The sequence below is a fragment of the Chiloscyllium punctatum genome, chromosome 8 (assembly GCF_047496795.1).
Source record: "Chiloscyllium punctatum isolate Juve2018m chromosome 8, sChiPun1.3, whole genome shotgun sequence".
Lineage (NCBI taxonomy): Eukaryota > Metazoa > Chordata > Chondrichthyes > Orectolobiformes > Hemiscylliidae > Chiloscyllium > Chiloscyllium punctatum.
In genome coordinates this window covers 66,699,982-66,722,696 of record NC_092746.1, presented here as the reverse complement: position 1 = coordinate 66,722,696, position 22,715 = coordinate 66,699,982, and the positions used below count along the sequence as shown (strand labels likewise).

General features: G+C 41.5%; 1 protein-coding gene across 1 annotated transcript in view; it reads right to left on the bottom strand.

Moving 5' to 3' along the window:
• Nucleotides 1–13,908, bottom strand: part of oxnad1 (oxidoreductase NAD-binding domain containing 1) — a 33,654-nt gene extending 19,746 nt beyond the window's left edge. The window contains exons 1-4 of the mRNA XM_072575706.1: nucleotides 13,695–13,908; nucleotides 8,027–8,090; nucleotides 5,100–5,206; nucleotides 1,622–1,763 (exon numbers count right to left, since the gene is read on the bottom strand). Of these exons, the coding sequence (XP_072431807.1) occupies nucleotides 1,622–1,763; nucleotides 5,100–5,206; nucleotides 8,027–8,090; nucleotides 13,695–13,828 (447 nt within the window). The 5' untranslated portion in view covers nucleotides 13,829–13,908. The remainder of the gene's footprint in view (nucleotides 1–1,621; nucleotides 1,764–5,099; nucleotides 5,207–8,026; nucleotides 8,091–13,694) is intronic.
• Nucleotides 13,909–22,715: the final 8,807 nt, after the last annotated feature.

The following is a 22,715-nucleotide window of genomic DNA, read 5'->3' as shown; positions in this document are numbered from 1 at the left end:
TGGAACTCCTTGCTGTGAGAGTGGTAGAGGCAGAAACACGCATTCTGAAGCAATGAAGTATTTAGATGGGCACTTGTGATGTCAAGGCATCCAAGGTTATGGGCCCAATGCTGGAAAATGGGATTAAAATAGATAGGTGGTTGTTTCTGACTGGCATTGATGCAATGGGCTGAAGGGCCTTTGTACTGTGCTTTAGATCTCTATGACTCTATTAGTACAAATGAGGAAAAGCAAGTCCCAAAACCAATCCCTAGGGAACCCCATTACAAACTCTCCCCCAGTCCAAAAAAAAACAATTCCTCCTCTGTCACCATGATTCGAACAGTATTCTTCTCTTTTATAAAGACAGATGCAAAGTATTCATTTAACACTTCTGCAATATCTTCTGCCTCTATTACAAATCCTCTTTTTCTTCTCAGCATATGAAAGTAAGGAATAAAAATACAAAAAAAAGTGACATAACACTTCTGTGTTTCTCTCCCCACTGAGGAATCAAAGTTAACATTGCAGGTTGGGAAGAACAGTCATATTGGACTCAGAACATTAACCTTGTTCCTATCTTCACAAATGCTAGCAGACCTCCTAAGCTTCCCTGGCATTTTGTTTTTAATTGCGATATTCAGCATCTGCAGTACTTTGGTTTTATAAAAGGATGTTATGATGAAGTTTTATAAAACACTGGTGCTGACTCAACTGAGTTTATGTCCAATTGGGGGTGCTGAACTATAAGAAGGGTTTGAAGGTGTAGGGTTATATATAGATCAGAAAAGCTGAAGTTCTTCTTTAAGAGAAGATCATAATGTAAAGTAATAGAGGTACGCAATACAGTATGTATATACAGAATACAGAAAACTGCTTTCATTGACATAGAGGTCAAAGACTGAAGGACACAGATTTAAGTTGATTTGCCAAAAGACACCAAGGTGCTATGAGGAAAAAACACTGAGTTTTTAAAATTTAAAAAAAAGTGAGAAAGATCTTGAATGCACAGTTCCCAGGTGTGGCAGATTCACTGTTAGCTTTTAAAACAGTTAAGACACTTGAAAGGAAATAAATCTGAGTGTGCTCAAAGGGTGGGGGTAGGACTGAATTGTTCTTGCACAGACTGGGCACAGATAAGATGGGCCAAATGGTCTCCCTCTGTGCTGTCTCATTATACAAGTCTATTACTTTACTTGCCTGGATGAATGTAGCTCCAAAAATACTGAAGAGGCTCTACACCATCCAGGACCAGGCCACAAGGTTGTTTGGTACTTCCTGGCCTGCAGTGGTTCAAGGGAGCAAGATTACTTCTTGAAGGTCTTTTCAGAGGGTAATAAATACTGGCCTTACCAGCAACTACCAAATTCTATGAAGAATAAAGCAAAAAGAAAGCTAGCTAAAAAAAACCAGATGAATACTTGGTGACAAATTCGTAAACAGTCAATACTAGAAATCATAGTGGTCAATTCTTTGATGAGAAAAACTCCACCATGATTCAACAATCGAGCATTTTTATTTAGTAATTGTTTTTTTAAAACCTGTTTACATTACTAGTATTGCATTGATATAATTGATTTGCATTTACTGATGTTACTTTAGCTCTTATGAAATCATTAAAAACAAAGAAAAAATTGGTTACCTGAGTATGAATCCAGTGGGCAGGCAGTTGTTTACTGTATTTTACAGCCAATTCTAATACACTTTCCCTCTCCAAGAGCCCCGGACTTGAACAGATAGAAAAGCCACCAACTTGTGAAATGCCAGGTATAAAGAAATCTACCCTTTAATGGAATTTAGAAAAAGGTTTTAAATAAAAAGATTACATACATTTCTTGTTAGTTGCAATTATCTCTTCACGCAGCTCCTTGAATAAAAACAGCTTAGTCAGGCACAAAATATGCTTCACATTCTACTCAAGAGCAGAGTGAATTTGGAAGAGAACTTTAGGTAGCGAAGTGAGCAAAAGGAAATATAATTAAAATATGTTAGGTTTTTCATTTGAATTGACTTTATAGTTTAACACCACATTTAATTTGCGCATGTACATAAGTTTCTGCTGGCTACTTCCTCTCCGAAGTATGAGAGTTTTTTTCAAACTTGGTTCTGCTGGGTACAGTGGTCCTGGGTGAGCTTCTCCGAAGACTCAAAATCAATAGCAAAACAAAGTTAAACCTCTAGAATATGCTTTTAGCACTTCCTTTGACCAAAATGCAAACACTCCAGATTCAAGCTCACCATAGAAGATTCATTTTGGTCATTTTGGCCAAGATGCAAATTGAGTGAGTCAGCTTGACTAAGATGCGCAATTTAGCTTACCCGAGGACTTTGGTGCTTGGCATTTTGCACTATAATTAGATATTCACAAGCTTCCAAAGGTAGTTCAAGTGAAAGTGCTTTAAATTCCTAGCAGTATACTGGCTACTGTCAAAGTCTAGTAAGCACAGTTCATTGCACAGGACTGTTATTTTCTATTATATCTGTTTGGTAGGCAGTTGTGCACCTCTTCATTCTGATTGATGTTTGAAATCTGAAAGCTGCACTTGCCTAAGTAACCCTTGCACATGTTTTGCAGACAACTAAGACCATTCAAGAATGTGTTAAAGGCACAGCTATTGATGTGGTGTACATGGACTTTCAAAAAGCATTTGACTCAGCCAAATTTTGTGGCAAGTTATAAATTGTGGAATTAATGAAATGAACAATAGCAAGGTGAATACAAAAGTGGCTGAGAAATAGAACACAGTGGATAATAGTTTATAGGTCTTTTTAGATTGGAGGAACGTTTGGAGGGAGTTCCAAGGTTAGTACTGGAATACTTGCTTTTCTGAATATAAACACATGACCTGGATCTTGACATGGAAAGGACATTTCCAAAGTTTTCAGATGAAATGAAACGTAAAAGAATTATGAACTGAGAGGAGTACAGCGTGAACTCCAAAAGGATGTTGAAAATTTGACAGTTAGATAGTAGTTGAAATTCAACACAGAACTGTGAGGTAATACACCTTGGTACAAAGAACATGGAGATATGGAAAACAAACTAAAAAGAGGACAATTCAAAAAGGAGTGCAGGAGCAGAGTGTCTTGGATTTATATGAGCACAGGTCATTAAAAGTTGGCAGGATGGAGAGAGCTGCTAAAAATGCATGCACAATTCTATGCATCATTAATAAAAGCATAGCGTATACAATCAGGGAGGTTTTGATGAATGTATAGAGGATACTGCTAAAGCCTTAGTTGTACACAGTTCCAGCCAGCATACTATGGGAAGAATGTGATTTAAGAGAATGGTTCCAGGGTTGAAAAACTGAGTTATGAAAATAGATTGGAGAAGATGAGACTGTTTTCCAGGAGGCAAGGTTGAGGGGAAATGGGTGGGGGTGGGTGGGAAGCTGTTGACAGGAGTTGCAAAATTACAAAAGGTCATGACAAAGCAAATAGACTGAAACTGTTCTCACTCATAAAAGGATCTAAAACCAGAGGGCCCAGATTTTAAGTACTTTTCAGAAGTAGATAGGAAGATGATTACAGTTGTCAGCCATCTCTGCAGGATTTCCTCAGGGTAGTGTCCTGGCCCAACCATCTTCAGCTGAGTCATCAATCACCACCGCTCTATCGTAAGGTCTGAATTCGGATGTGGCATGTAACACAAATGCCAGGCAATGATCACCTTCAAGAACAGATAGACAATCTAACCACTACTCTTTGACATTCAATGGTGTTACTATCACTGAATCCACTACTATCAAGATCCTTTGGGGGAGTGGGGGGAAAGAGACAGAAAACTCAACTGGATTCATCCTATAAATACAGTGGCTACAAAAGCAGATCAGAGGTTATGAATACTGCAGCTAGTAACTATCGCTTGATTCCCCAAAGTCCATCTACCATCTACAAAGCACAAGACAAAAGTGCAATGAAATACTCCCCATTTGCTTGGATAAGTGCAGCTCCACAATAGTTAAGAAGCTTAATATCAGCCAGGACAAAGCAGCCTGCTTGAGTGGCACCACACTCACAAACATTCACTCCCGCCACCACTAAACTTTCAGTCGCAGCAGTGTCTACAAGATGCACTGCATAAATTTGCCAAAGATCTTTAGACAACACCTTCCAGACTATATATCCATTAGAATTTCAACAGCAGAGGGGGACAATTAAGGGCATAGATTTAGATAAAAGAAAATAATTTTAACACTCTGGACGTTGGAGTGAAAAACAAATTCCAGATTTTCTTTGTGTAGTTTGAGGTAGCAACCAAGCAAATTAGTAGTGCTGACACAGCTAAACACGTACTGAATATGTAGCTCATTTTAATTTTCTATGGGACACAAGCATTGCTGGTAAGATATTCATTTGTTAGCAGGTGGTGACAAGATGCCTTCTTGAACTGCTGCAATCCTTCTAATGAACGCATAGCCACAATGCTGCAAAGAAAGGAGTTCCATGTTTTTGGTCCAGTACCAGTAAAGGAACTGTGATATAGTTCCAAGCCATAATCATGTGTCGCTTTGTGGTATTGTTTGCAAGTGTCTGCTACCATTTTTCTTAATTGTAATGTTGGGTTTGAAAGATGCTGTTGAAGAAATCATGGCAAGTTAATGCAGTACATCTTGGATATGATACACACTGCCTGTTCAACTTCCATAGTGGAGGCAGTGAACGTTTGAAGAATGTTTAAGCTGAATGATGGCTTTGGATTTCTTTGGCTTAGTTTACTTATATCAGTTTCCATTTTTTCTATTGACAATGGCAGACACCCCCAAACCTCACTTACATTCTGCTACCTGCTTTATAATTTGTGGCAAAAAAAAATAGGGTTCACCTTGAATACAATAGTTTATTGCAAATACTGCCAAAAAATACATCTATTTTCATTAAGTTATCAGCTTTGTTATATCAGATCAAAGCATAGTATTGAAGCTAACAACTGCAATTAAAACTGTATTCTTTTTTACCAACATCTACAGACCAACAATTCTGGAACAGTAATTTAGAGGAACATCACGCTAAAGCTAAATATATTTTGAACTGCTAAAGAACACGCATTGTACAAGAAACTAAAGTAATTACAGGTAATTACAACAAACTCTTCTAATGCTGAATTGAACATTTACCACTGTCCTGCTTTGAAAGCAAAATCTTTGTTCATGACAACAAGGCGCAGTCTTTTAACGGTTTCAGATTCCTGAAGTATTCCACAGACTTTTGCTTCAGCAATCATCTAAAAATACAAGAAAATAAAGTTTATTGCATTGGCAACCTAAAATAATTCTTCCACAACAATAATTTATCAATTATCTTGTTTTTCCCTACTTCAATATCCAGTTAAAAAACCTTCTTTACATAGGTACCTTTGCCACACTAAATTTAGTCATTGCGCCTCTGGTTAAAAATAATCCCCACCTGCAAAGCAAAACTAATATAACATTTCCAACCATTCCATTCCCTTAAGTTCACAACAGTTTATCATATTTACAAATTAAGGAATATACAACAAAAAAAAAAGGGACTAAAGGTTTAACAGTATAGGTGCTTCAGTCAATAAGATCAAAATCAGGGCAGGGGTTTGGAAAAAACTAAAAAGATAACTCAGGCATTTTATCAGAATACATTTGCAACAAGATAGTTAAACTAGACTTGGATGTATGGTAACCAGAGTTAGAAACTAAATAACTTTTGGGTATGTGAAGTTTTGATAGTTGGACAAAATGAAAATGTTGTCTGAATGTCACAGTGCTTTCTAACACTAAAGGCCACATACAAACAAAACACCACAGTTACATAAACTGGGGGATTGAGTTTTTGAACCATGAGGTGATGCTGCAGCTCTACAGAGCACTGGTTAGACTACACTTGGAATATTGTGTTCAGTTTTGGTGGCCTCATTAATAGGAAAGATGTGGATGTGTTAGAGAGGGTGCAGAGATTTACCAGGAAGCTGCCTGGATTAGAGGGCATGTCTTATGAAGAAAGGTTGAGCAAGCTAGGTCTTTTCTCCTTGGAGCAAAGAAAGATGAGAGGTGACTTGATAGAAGTGTACAAGATGTTGAGATGCATAGATAGAGTGGATAGATAGAGACTTTTTCCCATGGTGGAAATGTTTATCATGAGGAGATATAATTTTAAGGTGATTAGAGGAAAGTGCAGGGGAGATATCAGAGGTAGGTTCTTTATACAATGTGTGGTAGGTGTATAGAATACATTGCCAGCAGTGTCAGATACATTAGGGACATTTAAGTGACTCTTGGATAGGCACATGGAAGATAGTACAATGAAGGGTATGTAGGTTAGTCTGATCTTACATCAAGGGCCAAAGGGCCTGTACTGCGCTGTACTGTTCTATGTGCTAAACTATCCTAAGTTTTTCAGCTGTGGTCTTGCATTGTTTTAGAACAACTTTGCTATTTTTGTATTCTATTCACTTAGAAATAAAGGCCAATATTCCAATTGCCTTCTTTATTAACTGATGAACTTAGATGCTGGCTTTTTGTGATTCATGGATAAGGACTTCCATACTTTCCTGTTTCACAGCTTTCTGCAGTCTTTCACCATTTAAATAAGATCCAGCTCTTCTTCTTCCAGCTAAAGTCCATAGCCTTACATTTCCCTACATGATATTGCATCTGCCAAGTTTTCATCATCTGCAAGCTTATCTATAGTACATTCTTTTTCCTCATTCAAGTCAATAACATACATTGTAAATAATTGTGTCCCTAGCACTAAACCCTGTCCCACTAATCACAGGTTGCCATGGTGAAAATGACCCCCCGCCTTATCCCAACTCAGTCTTCTATTAACAAAAACAGAAATTGCTGAAGAAACTCAGTGAGTCTGGCAACATCTGTAAGGACACATTAAACCAACAGGCTTATGATTACCCATTTTTTTGTCACCTTGCCTTTTTAAATAAAAAGGTTCTGCATTGGCAGTTTTCCAATCTTCAGTATTTTCCAGAATCTAAGGATTCCTGGATCCACTATCTCTGTAGCTACTTTCTTTAAACACCAGGATGGGGACCTATTGATCTTTAGGTCCATTAGTTTGCTCAGCACTTCTTCCTCTAGTTATAGTTATTGTGTTTATTCCTTCCCAATTTTTTTTCTCCTTGATTACTTAGTAACTTTGAAATACCATTCGGGACTTCTACTGTGAACACTGATGGAAAGTATCTAATCCACTCTTCTGCCATTCTCTTGTTTCCCATTATTATTTCCTCAATTCTTCCTCATAGCTTCCTCTGCCAATCTGATGACTCAACGCTCCTTTTAAAAAGTTATTTCAAAGCCCTTGAGTAAGCTTTTAGTAATTTTTCCTCATCTCTTCCTTGGATCGATGTTTCTTTATAGGTCTGTAGTGGCAAGGATGGCAATCCAAAGCTAATCTGGTTTTATCTTCACCAAACATATACAAACTGTGCACTGTTCGGTCAGAATCACTGCATAACAGTAAAGAATAAGACTTTTTAAACTGCTTTTTTCCCTTGGCCAGCTCAGGGTAACCTGCCGCTCCAACAAAGAATTTGACAAAGCAGCTATCCCAGGACAAAGCATAATTCTAAACTGGAACTTTCTAGACGGTGTTTAACTGGGAGTTTTTTTTACTGTACAGTTAACTTCAAGTACCCGAGATCCTGGAATGTTTTGGATTACCTCTGGCTATATGCTTTTTTCCTCTTTATTGTGCAGGGGTTGAACATAGGACAGGAGTACTGCATTCAGCCCCTCGAGCCTTCTGGACCCACACACAAGACAATAATGGGAATGTCTTCTTTATCATTGAAATGTGCAATTTAAATTTCTATTTCTTTATGATATCAGACTCTTATTAGCATTACAACGGACTGAATGAATTACGGACTGATAGATGCATATTTAAATTAGCATGCAAATACATTAATTGATCAATGCTCCGCTGAAAATACAAGTCAACCACAATCATAAACAATAGCTTTGACGTAAGACAGATCTCAAATATTTGAAATTCACATTCAACATATGAAAATCAAAATCATCTCTCACTCTAATCAGCAACTTGTACTGACCTCTTGACGGAAATTGTTGACAGTCCTTTCTAGATGGTTTGTTTTTCTTCTTGATGACATTGCCCTGCCAAAAGTAAACACAATGCAGCAACTTACAAAAAAAATGTAATAAATGGTGACATTCTTACTGATCTGATCATCAAACCACTGCAGTGAAACCTTGTAGAGAATTGGGCACAAAACTACAGCTGGCATTTCAGTGCAGTACTGAGGAAGTGCTACATTGTTAGACATCTTGTCTTTTGAATTGGAAGTTAAGCAAAGGACCAATCTTGTTGTCAAGTGGACATAAAGTAAAATTAATTTAATAATTTGGTTTTCCCAAAAAATACATGATCACAACAAAGTTGAAAAGTGTGGTGCTGGAAAAGCACAGTCAGTCAGGCAGCATTTTCAGGCATAAACCCTTTATCAGGTATGCCTGAAATGTCGATTTTCCTGCTCCTTGGATGCTGCCTGACCAGCTGTGCTTTTCCAGTACTACACTCCAACTCTGATCTTCAGTCCTCACTTTCTCCTGGATGATCGTGATGAACACTTGTATTGTTTGAGAACTTGCGCATCATTTCTGATCGAAGTAATTAATCAACTGCAAAGCACTTTAGGATGTTAAAACAAAGCTTTAAGATGATATAAAATACATTTTCTCGATTATTATTCTGAATGAACACCATAGTATGGGAAGCAAAATAACATTAAATAAAACTTTTATATTGTGAAGTATTTTTACATTATTCACAGACAGTTAAATGCATAATCTTTCCTAAAATGATACATGATTACAATAACCAAAAGATACCAATATAAAAGATTAGTTTTTCACTAGAAATATTAATCCCAGAGTATAACTTGCAATCCCATACTTTGGATTTCGTAATTTTAAAAGACAAGTTTTTAAATTACATAACAGGGGAGGGGGTGAGATTCAAAGGCAGAGATGCGGGAAGTGGAGGGCATTGTTGATCATGTGGCAGTGGAAATTTCAGTCCTTGAAATAGGAGGCCATCTGGAATGTCCTGGAGTGAAATTGCTCCTCCTGGGAGCAGATGTGTTGAAGGTGGATGAATTGGGAGTAATGGATCACATTTTTATGGTGTGGAGGGGTTAGTTAGGTAGCTGTGGGAGTCAGTGAGTTTGAAGTAGATGTCTGCATTGAATCTGTCACTGAAGGTGGAGATTGAGGTGTCCAGGAAGGGAGGGAGGTGTCCGAGATTGTGCAGATGAACTTAAGGTCAAGGTGGAAGATGTTCATGATTCTAATGAACTGCTCAATCTTCTTGTGGGAGCACGAGGTGGCGCTGATACAGTCATCAATGTAGCCGAGGTGGGGGATGGTGCCAGTGTAATTGTTGAAAATGGACTGTTCCATGTATCCGAGGAAGAGGCAGACGTAGCTGGGGCCCCATGCAGTGCCCATGGCTACTCCTTTGGTCTGAAGGAAGTGGGAGGATTTGAAGGAGAAGTTGTTATGGATGAGGACCAGTTCAGCCAATCAAATGAGTGTATCATTGGAAAGGGCACTGGTTGGGCCAGCAGGAGAGGAAGAAAGGGAGGGCTTACAGCTTCTGCCACGTGTTTTGGGACTGGATGTCCACGGTGAAGTTGAGGCATTGGGGGCCAGGAGAATGGAAGTCATGGAGGAGGTGGAGGGTGTGGGTGGTGTCACAAATGTATGTGGGGAGTTCCTGGTCCAAGGGGTACAGGACCTGTCAAGATATGACAAGATACATTCAGTGGGGCAGGAGCAGGCTGAGATGATGGGTCGTCCGGGGCAGTCAGGCTTGTGAATTTTGGGTAAGAGGTAGAACCGGACGATGCGGGGTTCCGGAATTATGAGGTTGGAGGCTGTGGATGGGAGACCCCTTGAGGTGATGAGGTTGTGGATGGCCTGGCAGATAATGGCTTGTGATGGGAGGGGAGGTCAGGTTGGGGCCTGGCTTGCGGTGTAGATACTTGCAGTGCGCCAAACTACCACTGTGCTCCCCTTGTCCGCTGGTTTAATTAGAAGTTTGGGGTTGGAGCGCAGGGAGTGGAGGGCTGCGTTTTGTAAGAGTGAGAAGTTGGAGTGGGCGAGAGGAGTGGACAGGTTGAGGTGGTCAATGTCGTGGCAACAGTTGGAGACAAAGAGGTCGAGGATGGTAGCAGACCAGGACAAGGTGTCTAAGTGGATGGAGTATGTTGGAAGTGAGAGAATGGTTCCTTGGAGCGTGGGTGCAACTCCCGCGGAAAAAGCGCAGAGGCGGCTGAAGAAATGTTTGACGTTGCAATACATATGGAATTCGATGACCCGGGAGCGTAGTGGGACGAAGGTGAGACCTTTACTGAGGACTGATCGTTCATCCTCAGTGAGGGGGAAGGTCTGGGAGAATGGTAAAAACTTGGCAGGGCTGGGGCTTGGTGTCGAGCTGGAGCTGGGAGTGGGGGTGGACTGTTTCTGGAGTGGGTGACTTCATGGAATTATTGGTGACATCATCCATGATGTGACCAGTCATGACGTAAACAGCAGTGAGCAGGGGTAGAACTGTGTGTTCCGTGGTACCTGAGGGGGCGGAAATGACATTCTGTGTGACATTTGCAGAAGCAGTGTCTTTGGCAGGGCTGGGGTGAGAGATGCCAGTGGCTGTGAAAGTGGCACGCTTGGCAGCAACTGTGGCGATGGAAGTGGCATCTACAGTGCAAGCGGAAGCAGCGTTGTCGGTGTTCCAGTTGGTGACATCACTGGGGGCAGAATATAGCGTAGGCAGCAGCACCCATGAGGGCAGAAGTGGTGTTGCTTGTGATCCTTATGGAACTCCACTGGTCACAGGCCTCCAGTCTGAAAAACAACCCTCCACTACCACTCTCAGTCTTTGAGATTTTCCATATTTATGTATTGATTATTCAAAACAACATATTCAATATATCTGTCTATGCCACTACGATCTCCAGATGTGAGAAGAGAAACCAAACTGATGAAGATTTCTTTTCAGTACTACATCTGTTTAGTTCCAGAGAACTATTGATATAGGATTGTGTGGTGCTGTGGATTACTGCACTGTGCTTTCATATTTGCAGCATACACTATTCAGAGCTATTAGGAAGGACATACTGTTGAACGTTTCTTGCAAGGATCCCAAATAAAAGATGCAGAAGTAATTTCAACAATAACCTTAGCATACACGTACTTTCAATGATATCGCTAATTTTGAAAAAAATTAGGCCATTGGATGAATTAACATTGAGCTGAAAGGTCTACAAAGAGCATGCAGATTGTTAAATAACAATAGAAAGAACTTCACCTTGGTTATGTTATTAGGCATCTAGGTATTGGAAACTGGAAAGTAATCTATTGCCAAGAGTTGTTTGTTGAGCTTGTAATACATCCAGTCCAAAAGCACAAATAATGACAACAGACTATCGTCTGGCTCGGACTAGCATACCCTGATCCAAGTGATGTAGTTCATTGGCAGCAACATTCATTTCATTTAGTACAAAAACTTGATGGCCAAATTAAATTTTTCTTCAAATTCATTCACAGAATGTGGGAAGATTGCCTAGGCCAGCGTTTATTGCCCATCCCCAATTGCCCTCAAGGTGATGAGCTGCCATGATGAATGTCCACAGTCCACATACTAAATCCCACGGAGATTGCCAGCCCCTGCCATCTAATTCTATAAATTCAAATTTATTTCCCCCAGTTAAAGTACTTAGACAATCCCACTCCTCTCCAAAGCTCTTCAAACTTGCATGCAAGTCCATAGTTTTTTATTAACTTGTGGGACATGGGCATCGTTGGCTGGTCAGTATTTATTGCCCATCCCTAGTTGCCCTTAACAAAAATGGTGATGAGTTGCCTTTTTGACCTGCTTCTTTCCGGCCATTATTAGACTGATGAATGGATTCTCTTGCCTCAAATAATAATGACCTTGCTTAGTGGACAATCGGAGGCATACAGGTTACGTTGCACAAAATCTTTTTAATCTGTACATCTTTGCTTATTATGATCTGCTTGTATTGCTCGTAAGTAAAGCTGTTCACTGTACTTCGGTACATGTGACAATAAATCAATCAATGCTGCAGTCCGTATGCTGTAGGCAATACTATTGGCTTTCCAGCTTTGGGATCTTCGGTTATCTTCCCACCTTTTGCTCACTCTATCTTGTATCATTGAATCTTCAGCCATTTAAATTACAACAGTGAACTTCTTCCTAAGTCAACTCCCTTACATGATTTCCAATCAAGCTCTCAAAATTTAGCTCTTTGAACATACCTTTGGTGACTTCCTTAACCTCTCACTGTTAAGTGCCAATACTTGCACCTTGTGTAGCCCAAAGAGTTTTATTGTTAATCATTCATTATAGTTAAAGGTTACACTACCTGCAGTGAGAAACATTTAATGTACTTTCATTCATAACAAAAAATGCAATTCATAACCATTTAAACATGAATAACTTATTTTTACTTCAAATCATCATTACAAATCAAATTTAAGAAAACGTTACAAGCAAAAATTAACACCACAAAAGGCACAGTACCTTTTAAAAGATGCCATTTCTCATTGTGACTTAAAAGTAGCTATTTCTCACACAAGAGAAAATTATTATACCAATCCAAATCCAGTCCTGTCCAATGTCTACAAACATCATCTTTTAAGCAAGAATCAATAAATGCTGATCAGGAGAGGAAATCTTTTGTGAATCTAGGATCTAAAGTGTAATTGTAGCACCTAACCACTGTTCTGGCTCAGGCAATATGCCAGGTTTGATTAAACCAGGTAGATTCTTGTCTGTCTAACTCAGTAAAACATTGAGGTTCCTGATATTTCAAGCAGAGTGCGGAAACACTAAACATTGAAAACTCAGGATTTAGAGCAGGTGTTGGAGCTAGAGGAATTACAAACCATTCTGGGACTCTGATGAACACAGGTTATATTGTAATAAAATATTCTACTTCTGTCAATAAAGGCCACACACCAATAAATTAATTGACAAGCTTAGATACATGCAGTGAGGGCATATAAAATAAACTGCACTGTCAACAAATGTCTGTCTGTCCCTCTCCCCTATTCTGAAAGGCAAAAGACTTAACAGCAATCTAAGTTTTTTCAATATATCATTTCAGTTGCATGACACAGTAATCTTTTGCTATAAATTCTGTCTTAAGATCCTGCTCCACAGCTACCTGACGAAGGGGTAGCGCTCTGAGAGCTAGTACAGGTACTTCCAAATAAACCTGCTGGATTATAACCTGGTGTTGTATTATTTTTAACTTTGCAAAAGTGAGGACTGCAGATGCTGGAAACCAGAGTCTAGATTAGAGTGGTGCTGGAAAACACAGCAGGTCAGGTCAGGCATCCGAGCGGCAGGAAAATCGACGTTTCAGGCAAAAGCCCTTCAGCAGGAATAGAGGCAGGGTGCCTGCAGACTGGAGAGACCCTGGAGGCTTCCTGTCTCCATTCCTGAAACGCCGATTTTCCTGCCGCTCGGATGCTGCCTGACCTGCTGTGTTTTTTCCAGCACCACTCTGACCTAAACTCTGATTTTTTAAACTGCCCAACACTGGCATCTCCAGATCACAAGTGCAGCAAGACATGTCTGCTCCTGCCCTCAAATCCTCTTGCTGTGAAGACCAACGCACGGTTCGCCTGTTGTACTTAGTTCAGAAAACAAACCCAGCCAGGCCAGCTTACCTCGCAGATCCGGAACGACAGTGAATCCAGGACCCTGACAACCACGTGGAAGAGGAACAGGCAGCTGGCCCGACATTAGATGGTCGGAAGGCGAACCGGAGAGCAGCTTGGGCCATGGAGACGGTCCAAGTCATTGCCGCCCGCTAACGGACTCCGCTCGCTCCCCGGCTCGCGCGGGCCCACGGAGAACTCCCAGGCAGGCTGTGCGCACAACGTCACAAAACCGTGTCACGTGACGGGAGGTCATGACCTTTCGTTGCCCTTGGTCGTCACCGGGAGAGGTTGTCGAATGTCTGACCCGAACGAATTGTGCGGCTTTCCACTTTAATCGAAAGACTTCTGATTGTGTTTGGTCGTTTTCCTTCGTGCTGCTTTTAAACTGTGTAACGGATATCTGCTGATGGGTCGACTTTAATTCTGTTATTTTGTCCATCACTGTCTTGTCTCCCTGTTTGTTAATTTTGTGGAGTCTCGAGAATGTCCTTGATTCAGTGAATAGTTTTCTTTCGGATTTCTGGTATTTTCGTTTTGCTTCTCCAACTATCTGCTCTGGGTTAAAGTCAAATGTCTATTTTCTTATTTGATAGCCTTACTGTTATTAGATGCCCACATCGGCTTTTTACCCTCATAAAGACGGACTCAGAATGGTTACATGCCATGCTTCTGCTAGTTCTCTGAAGGAGTAATTCGCCTAATGTGATTTCCATGTATTTTTTCCCTTTCTTCATAATGATCCAATATCCGTTTGAAAACCTCAGTTGACCCTCATTCCACCATACCGTCAAACAGTGCATTACAGATCCTAACCAGACTACATGAGAAGAAAAGATCCATGCCACAATTGCTTCTTCTGCCAACCTCCTTAAATTTATAATTTGGATTTGATCTTTCCACCAACTGAAACATTTTCTGCCTCTATTTAACTATAAATACCTTCTTGTCAGTCAGGAAGCAACACTAAATTAATGATGCCTAAACTGTCTTGAAAGCTCCCTGAAACATAATGACTATCACCAATTTGCAATTTATAAATCTTCACATCTTATGTGATATGAAAAGATTCATATTATAATTCTAAAGTGGAAGAAAACATTGTAAGCTTGATTTGTATTTCTATATTGTGTTAAAAGGTGGGGTAAGACATAGTTTTATACTAATTGTAGATTTGTTTTGAGCAGTGCATAGTGTCTAGAGTTTGTTTACATGCAGAGGTTAAACCTTGAGTGAGCTGCCAAGAGCAATTACCACTATGCCAATTGAACAAGGAGCTTTCACATGGAGATAGGGTGATCCCTCACTGTGATATGTGTGTCTGTAAGGTTGTTGAAGCTAATGAAGTTGTAGTTTTATTTCTGATATCAGTAATAGTAAGCACCAATATTACAAATTGGTAATAAAATAATATATTCAAATATTGTTTACATGGTGTAATATAGTTCCTGTTTATTTTTCCTTTTAGAGTCACAGCATGGAAACAGACCCTTCAGTCCAACCCGTCCATGCCGACCAGAAATCCCAAACCAATCTAGTCCCACCTGCCAGCACCTGACCCATATCCCTCCAACCCTATTCATATACCCATCCTTTTAAATGCCTTTTAAGTGTTACAATTGTACCAGCCTCCATCACTTCCTCTGGCAGCTCATTCCATATACATACCACCCTCTGCGTGAAAAAGTTGCCCCTTTGGTCTCTTTTATATCTTTCCCCTCTCACCCTAAACCTATGCCCTCTAGTTCTGGACTCCCCAACCCCAGGGGAATGACTTTCTCTACTTATCCTATCCATGCCCCTCATAATTTTGTAAATCTCTGTAAGGTCACCCCTCAGCCTTCGACGCTCCTGGGAAAACAGCCCTAGCCTATTCAACCTCTCCCTATAGCTCAAATCTTCCCACCCTGGCAACATCCTTTTAAATCTTGTCTGAACCCTTTCAAGTTTCACACCATCTTTCTGATAGGAAGGAGATCAGAACTACACACAAGATTCCAAAAGTGGCCTAACCAATGTCCTGTACAGCCACAACATGACCTCCCAACTCCTATACTTAATACTCTGACCGATAAAGGAAAGCATACCAAACGCTTTCTTCAGTATCCTACCTACCTGCGACTCCACATTCAACGAGCTATGAACCTGCACTCCAAGGTCTCTTTGTTCAGCAACACTACCTAGCACCTTACCATTAGATTAGATTCCCTCCAGTGTGGAAACAAGCCCTTCGACCCAACCAGTCCACACTGACCGTTCGAAGAGTAACCCACCCAGACCTATTTCCCTCTGCACCTAATGCTGTGGGCAATTTAGCATAGCCAATTCACCTGACCTGCACATCTTTGGACTGTGGGAGGAAACTGGAGCACCTGGAGGAAACCCACACAGACATGGGGAGAATGCGCAAACTCCACACATACAGTCACTTGAGGCTGGAATCAAACCTAGTGCTGTGAGGCAGCAGTGCTAACCACTGAGCCACCATGCTGCCAACTAAGTGTATAAGTCCTGCTAAGATTTGCTTTCCCAAAATGCAGCATCTTGCATTTATCTGAATTAAACTCTATCTGCCACTTCTCAGTCCACTGGCCCATCTGATCAAGATCCTGTTGTAATCTGAGGCAAATTTCTTCGCTGTCCACTACACCTCCAATTTTGGTGTCATTTGCAAACTTACTTACTATACTTCTTATGCTCACATCCAAATCATTTATATAAATGACGAAATGTAGTGACCCAGCACTGTTCATTGTGGCACTCCACTGGTCACAGGTCTCCAGTCTGAAAAAAACATCGATTCAACAACAGCTTCTTGTCTGCTGTCGTCAGACTTTTGAGCTGACCTCTCAAACATCAATTTTGATATCTCCCTCTGAATCTTCTCTGCAGCTGTAACACTGAAATCTGTACTCTGTTCTGCTACCTTGATGCACTTCGTATGATATGATCCATTAGTTTAGCACGCAAAACAACACCTTCCACTGTATCTCAGTATATGTGACAAGAATAAATCAAAGAGGAATTTCTTCAGCCTATGGAAGTCATTGCCAAAGGAGGCTGTGGAGGCCAAGTCATTTAATGTATTTCAGACAGAGAGTGATAGGTTCTTGATTTGTAAGGGGATCAAGGATTACGGGATGTAGGCAGGAGAATGGATGATATCAATAATTATTTATGATACTGAACTAGTTTCCCAATTCCACAATGGAGAGAAGAGATTTAATGACCTGCTTTCTGTCAGGGCAGAGAAAAATGAAATAATGCACATTAATCGAAAATAACTACAAAAATAAAGCTGGAAAACACGTGACAGTTCAGCAGTAATTAGCAAGAGAACACAAATCAATATTTTGAATATCAGATACTTCCTCAGGATTGTTTGGATTTGAAGACATGGTAGTTATTTAATATTTGGACATCATGAGGACTGCAGATGCTGGAATGTCAGAGGTGATAAAATGTGGAGCTGGTAAAAGCACACCAGGTCAAGCAGCATCAGAGAAGCAGGAAAGTCAATATTTCAGGTCCGGATCTTTCATCAAGACAGCTCAGTTATTTAATATCAGTAATTATAGAATTAAAGTTATCAGTGGAAACCTGATTCAACTGTGGCTTGGTGATAAACTAAATGTCCTTTATAAAACAGACTGTACAATTGACTGTGTGTGGGCAAATTAAATATCATACCAGTAGCCATATAAACATTTAAACTCAGAGCAGAGCAGACAATCTGCAGAAACCCAAGACTGCATCAGAGGTTGTCGTAAATACAGGATTCTGTGCACCAAACAGAAGCTCTAATCAGAGATTTCAGATTTGCTTTATTGCTAATCCTCTCTCAGATTCAAGATGATCAAGATTAAAGACAGAAATTTTGACTGCAATATTCCTTGTAAGTGTGGGGACCCTTGTATTAGTCATCGACTAACCTGCCATGCTCATTGCTGACAAAGCTCACTAGAATTGGAGCTATCAGTTTGTTCACAGCTAACCAGCAAGCTTCTCAGCCTGTCACAGGCCATGGCAGTAGTGGTTCTGCTCACCAGAGGTTGTCAGGAAAAAGTGGAGGTCAAAACTTCAGTGAATATCTCAGTAATAAACAGAGTGAAGTGGCAAGTTGAGGGCTTCAAGTCGATGATAATTTACCACTTATAGGTCTGAATTGCTGGGCAGTCAATGTCCTCCATGGATTTTCTCATCCAGCACTTACTGGATGAAGTGTTGAGAGGGAAACAAATACCTCTCCAAGGCAAACTCACTGAAGGTGCATTAATCCTTCTGGTGGAGCCCGTTACCCTTGTACTTGAAAACAAAAAGTAAATTACTGCGGACGCTGGAAGTCTGACTCAAAAATAAAAAGTGACTGAAAAGTTATTGGAGTCAAAACAAAGGCTTTTTTGTCCACAGGTTCTGCCAGACTTGCTCAGTTACTTCAGCACTCCATGTTTTTGTTACCTGAATACATAGATATAAATATCAGTGTTATTACATTCCCTAAAAAACAAGGTAGCATGAAGGAAAGCATTTGATGGTTCTGTAAAAGACCAAAGTCATAACGTGTACAGGTTGATATCTTTTATCCGAAAACCTGGGGACCAACATTTTTGGATAAAGGATACGTTTGGTTTTGGGATACACGGCCGTCAATAGATTTGCAGAATTTTAGAGTAAATAGATATGAGGCTGAAGAAGCACAGCGAATCAGGCAGCATCTGAAGAGCAGCAAAGTCAACATTTTGGGCCGAAACCTTTCATCAGAGCTGCTCCTTGGATGCAGCCCGATCTGCTGCACTTCTCCAGCCTCACGTGGATTTACTTCCAGCATCTGCAGTCCTTTCTGTCTCCAAGTTCCTGCAGAGTTTTAAATACTTGTTTTAACTTGGCAAATAAGGTTAAAATCAAGGCCACACTGTCAGTTCAAATTCCTGAACTTAGTGAACTGGAATGAAGTTTTCAAATTTTGTGTGATAAACTTTTATGTTCTTCTGTTAAAAGAGTATTGGTAACCTTTTGTGAAAATGTTCAATGACTGACCATCATGTTAAACAAATAGTAAAAATAAAATTTGTGGTCTCACAAGCCAGCTTTTACACTGGCATCTGACTTATCCAGTATTACTGTGATCATAACAATAAGCACATATGAAATATTGTTATTTGATACAGTATTCATCCATGGTCATGATCACGTTGTCATTGCTCCCGTTTACCAGATATTCATTTGATCTCAATCTATACATCATTCATATTGGATCACTCTCAGAGATTCAACATTATACCTCCTAGAATATATGCCATTGTTTGTGCCTTGAACATTGTTTCTGGATTAGTGGTGCTGGAAGAGCACAGCAGTTCAGGCAGCATCTGAGGAGCAGTAAAATCGACGTTTCGGGCAAAAGCCCTTCATCAGGAATAAAGACAGAGAGCCTGAAGCGTGGAGAGATAAGCTAGAGGAGGGTGGGGATGGGGAGAAAGTAGCATAGGGTACAATAGGTGAGTGGGGAGGGGATGAAGGTGATAGGTCGTGGGTGGGGGGAGGGTGGAGTGGATAGGTGGAAAAGAAGATAGGCAGGTAGGACAAGTCATGGGGACAGTGCTGAGCTGGAAGTTTGGAACAAGGTTGATTTGGGGGAAGGGGAAATGAGGAAACTGTTGAAGTCCACATTGATGCCCTGGGGTTGAAGTGTTCCGAGACGGAAGATGAGGCGTTCTTCCTCCAGGCGTCTGGTGGTGAGGGAGTGGCGGTAAAGGAGGCCCAGGACCTCCATGTCCTTGGCAGAGTGGGAGGGGGAGTTGAAATGTTGGGCCACAGGGTGGTGTGGTTGATTGGTGCGGGTGTCCAGAGATGTTCGCTAAAGTGCTCTGTGTCCAGTCCCCCCAATGTAGAAGAGATCGCATCAGGAGCAACGGATACAATAAATGATATTAGTGGATGTGCAGGTAAAACTTTGATGGATGTGAAAGGCTCCTTTAGGGCCTTGGATGGAGGTGAGGGAGGAGGTGTGGCCACAGGTATTGCAATTCCTGTGGTGGCAGGGGAGGTGACAGGATTGGAGGGTGGGTTGTAGGGGGGGCGTGGACCTGATCAGGTAGTCACGGAGGGAACGGTCTTTGCGGAAGGCGGAAAGGGGTGGGGAGAGAAATATATCCCTGGTGGTGGGGTCTTTTTGGAGGTGGCGGAAATGTCAGCGGATGATTTCTTTTATGCGAAGGTTGGTGGGGTGGAAGGTGAGCACTAGGGGCGTTCTGTCCTTGTTACGGTTGGAGGGGTGGGGTCTGAGGGCGGAGGTGCGGGATGTGGACGAGATGCGTTGGAGGGCATCTTTAACCATGTGGGAAGGGAAATTGCGGTCTCTAAAGAAGGAGGCCATCTGGTGTGTTCTGTGGTGGAACTGGTCCTCCACCAATCAACCACACCACCCTGTGGCCCAAAATTTCAACTCCCCCTCCCACTCTGCCGAGGACATGGAGGTCCTGGGCCTCCTTCACCGCCGCTCCCTCACGACCAGATGCCTGGAGGAAGAACGCCTCATCTTCCGCCTCGGAACACTTCAACCCCAGGGCATCAATGTGGACTTCAACAGTTTCCTCATATCCCCTTCCCCCACCTCACCCTTGTTCCAAGCTTCCAGCTCAGCACTGTCCCCATGACTTGTCTTACCTGCCTATCTTCCTTTCCACCTATCCACTCCACCCTCCCCCCACCCCCGACATATCTCCTTCATCCCCTCCCCACTCACCTATTGTACTCTATGCTACTTTCTCCCCATCCCCACCCTCCTCTAGCTTATCTCTCCACACTTCAGGCTCTCTGCCTTTATTCCTGATGAAGGGCTTTTGCCCAAACATCGATTTTACTGCTCTTCGTATGCTGCCTGAACTGCTGTGCTCTTCCAGCACCACTAATCCAGAATCTGGTTTCCAGCATCTGCAGTCATTGTTTTTACCTAGTAAGATTTTAGTGTACTATTTTCCCTGCCTTAGTTTGAACATGTTACCAGTAGTTCCCTCCTTCCTAATTCTGGGCCAACCAGACTCAGGACATTAACTTCCCTTTGTTTGTATTTGGTTCTGGTTCTGAGTTGAATATTCTCAATAGCTAAATCTATATTGTCAGTTAAGTCTTGAGCCAGGACATGGAATTAGAGCTGACTGCGGTGAAAAGGGAACATAGTTTGCCTTCTTCTAAGAGTTCTGCACTCTGAAAGAGCTACCAGAATAGAAGTTTCGCTCTGCACTTCTCAGGGAGCCTTCAGTGGAACTGCAGAGCATTCCTTTAGTAAAAAGCAGAATGGCCACAACAGAAATCTGCATGTGATTTCCACTTCTTGGAATATGCGGACCAAACTTTTTATGGTAGAAGTACATACCATTGCCAGGACCTTCTTGGGTACCTGCCACCAGTATTGTATTTAAACTGTAGCTCTGTACCAAGTCAAGCGCTATCAGTCAGGAGCTGCCTTTCACAGTTAGTCTTGGAAGAATTGCCCAGGAAATGGCTGACAGCATGAAGTTGGCACCCCAATTTGCTGATCAGGATTGGAGGTACCAGGAGATGAGATGGAGGTGAGGAGGAGGGTAGTCCTCTTTCCTCAGGGTTGCCAGAGGAGACCACAACACCACACATTGCTTTTGCTTTTCAATAGGATTGATCAACTTGTAAAATCCTCCTGATTTGTCTCTGGCAGGTGGTTAAGAATGAGAGTGACTTTTGGTCAGTCTTGCTTAATGTGGAGTGGCGCCTATCAACCTGTAACCTCTGGCGATATGCTGGTGACCTGTTTCAGTACAAATTTGTTTTGCAGGTAGATAATCTAGAATGAAAGATGATAGTTTTAAGATGAGGAGTAGCAAATGTAAAACACAAATGAGGAAATATTACTTCTCCCAAAGGGTGGTCAATCTGGAATTCACTATCCAGAGCGCAGTGGATGCTGGCACATTTACAGAGGAGACAGATTTTTTAAAATTTGTAACTGATTGAAGGGTTATGGTGAGTAGGCAGGAAAGTGGAGTTGAGGCTGAGATAAGATCAGCCTTGACCATGCCAAATGGTGGAGCAGGCTTGAGGGGCTGAATGATCTATCACTGCTCCTGGATCTTATGTAATAGCGTCATAGACTCATAGAGATGTACAGCATGGAAATAGATCCTTTGGTCCAATTCGTACATGCCGACTAGATATCCTAACCTAATCTAATCCCATTTGCCAGCACATGGCCCGTATTCCTCCAAACCTTTCCTATTCATATCCCCATCCAGATGCCTTTTAAATGCTGTAATTTTTATCAGCCTCCACCACTTCCTTTGGCAGCTCAGTCCATGCATGCACCACCGTCTGCATGAAAACATTGCCTCTTAGGTCTCTTTTATACCTTTCCCCTCTCACCCTGAACTATACCCTCTAATTCTGGACTGTCCCACCTCAGAGAAAATACCTTGTCTATTTAACCAATCCATGCCCCTCATGATTTTATAAACCCTCAGCCTCTGATGCTCCAGGGAAAACAGCCCCAGTCTATTGAGCTTCCCTTGATGGCTGAAACCCTCCAACCCTGGTGACATCCTTATAAATCTTTTCTGAACCCTTGCAAGTTGCAAAACATTCTTCCGATAGGAAGGAGACCAGAATTGCATGCAGTATTCCAAAAGTGGCCAAACCAATGTCCTGTACAGCTGCAATATGACCTCCCAAATCTTATACTCAATGCTCTGATCAATAAAGGAAAGCATACCAAATGCCTTCTTCACTATCCTATCTACCTGTGACTCTACTTTCAAGGAGCTATGAACCTGCACTCCAAGGCCTCTTTGTTCAGCAACACTCCCCAGGATCTTACCATTAATTGCTCTGATTTGCTTTTCCAAAATGCAGCACCTCGCATTTATCTAAATTAAACTCCATCTGCCACTCCTCAGCCCATTGGCCCAGCGTCCTGATGAAGGGCTTTTGCCCGAAACGTCAATTTTCCTGTTCCTCAGATGCTGCCTGACCGGCTGTGCTTTTCCAGCACCACTCTAATCTAGA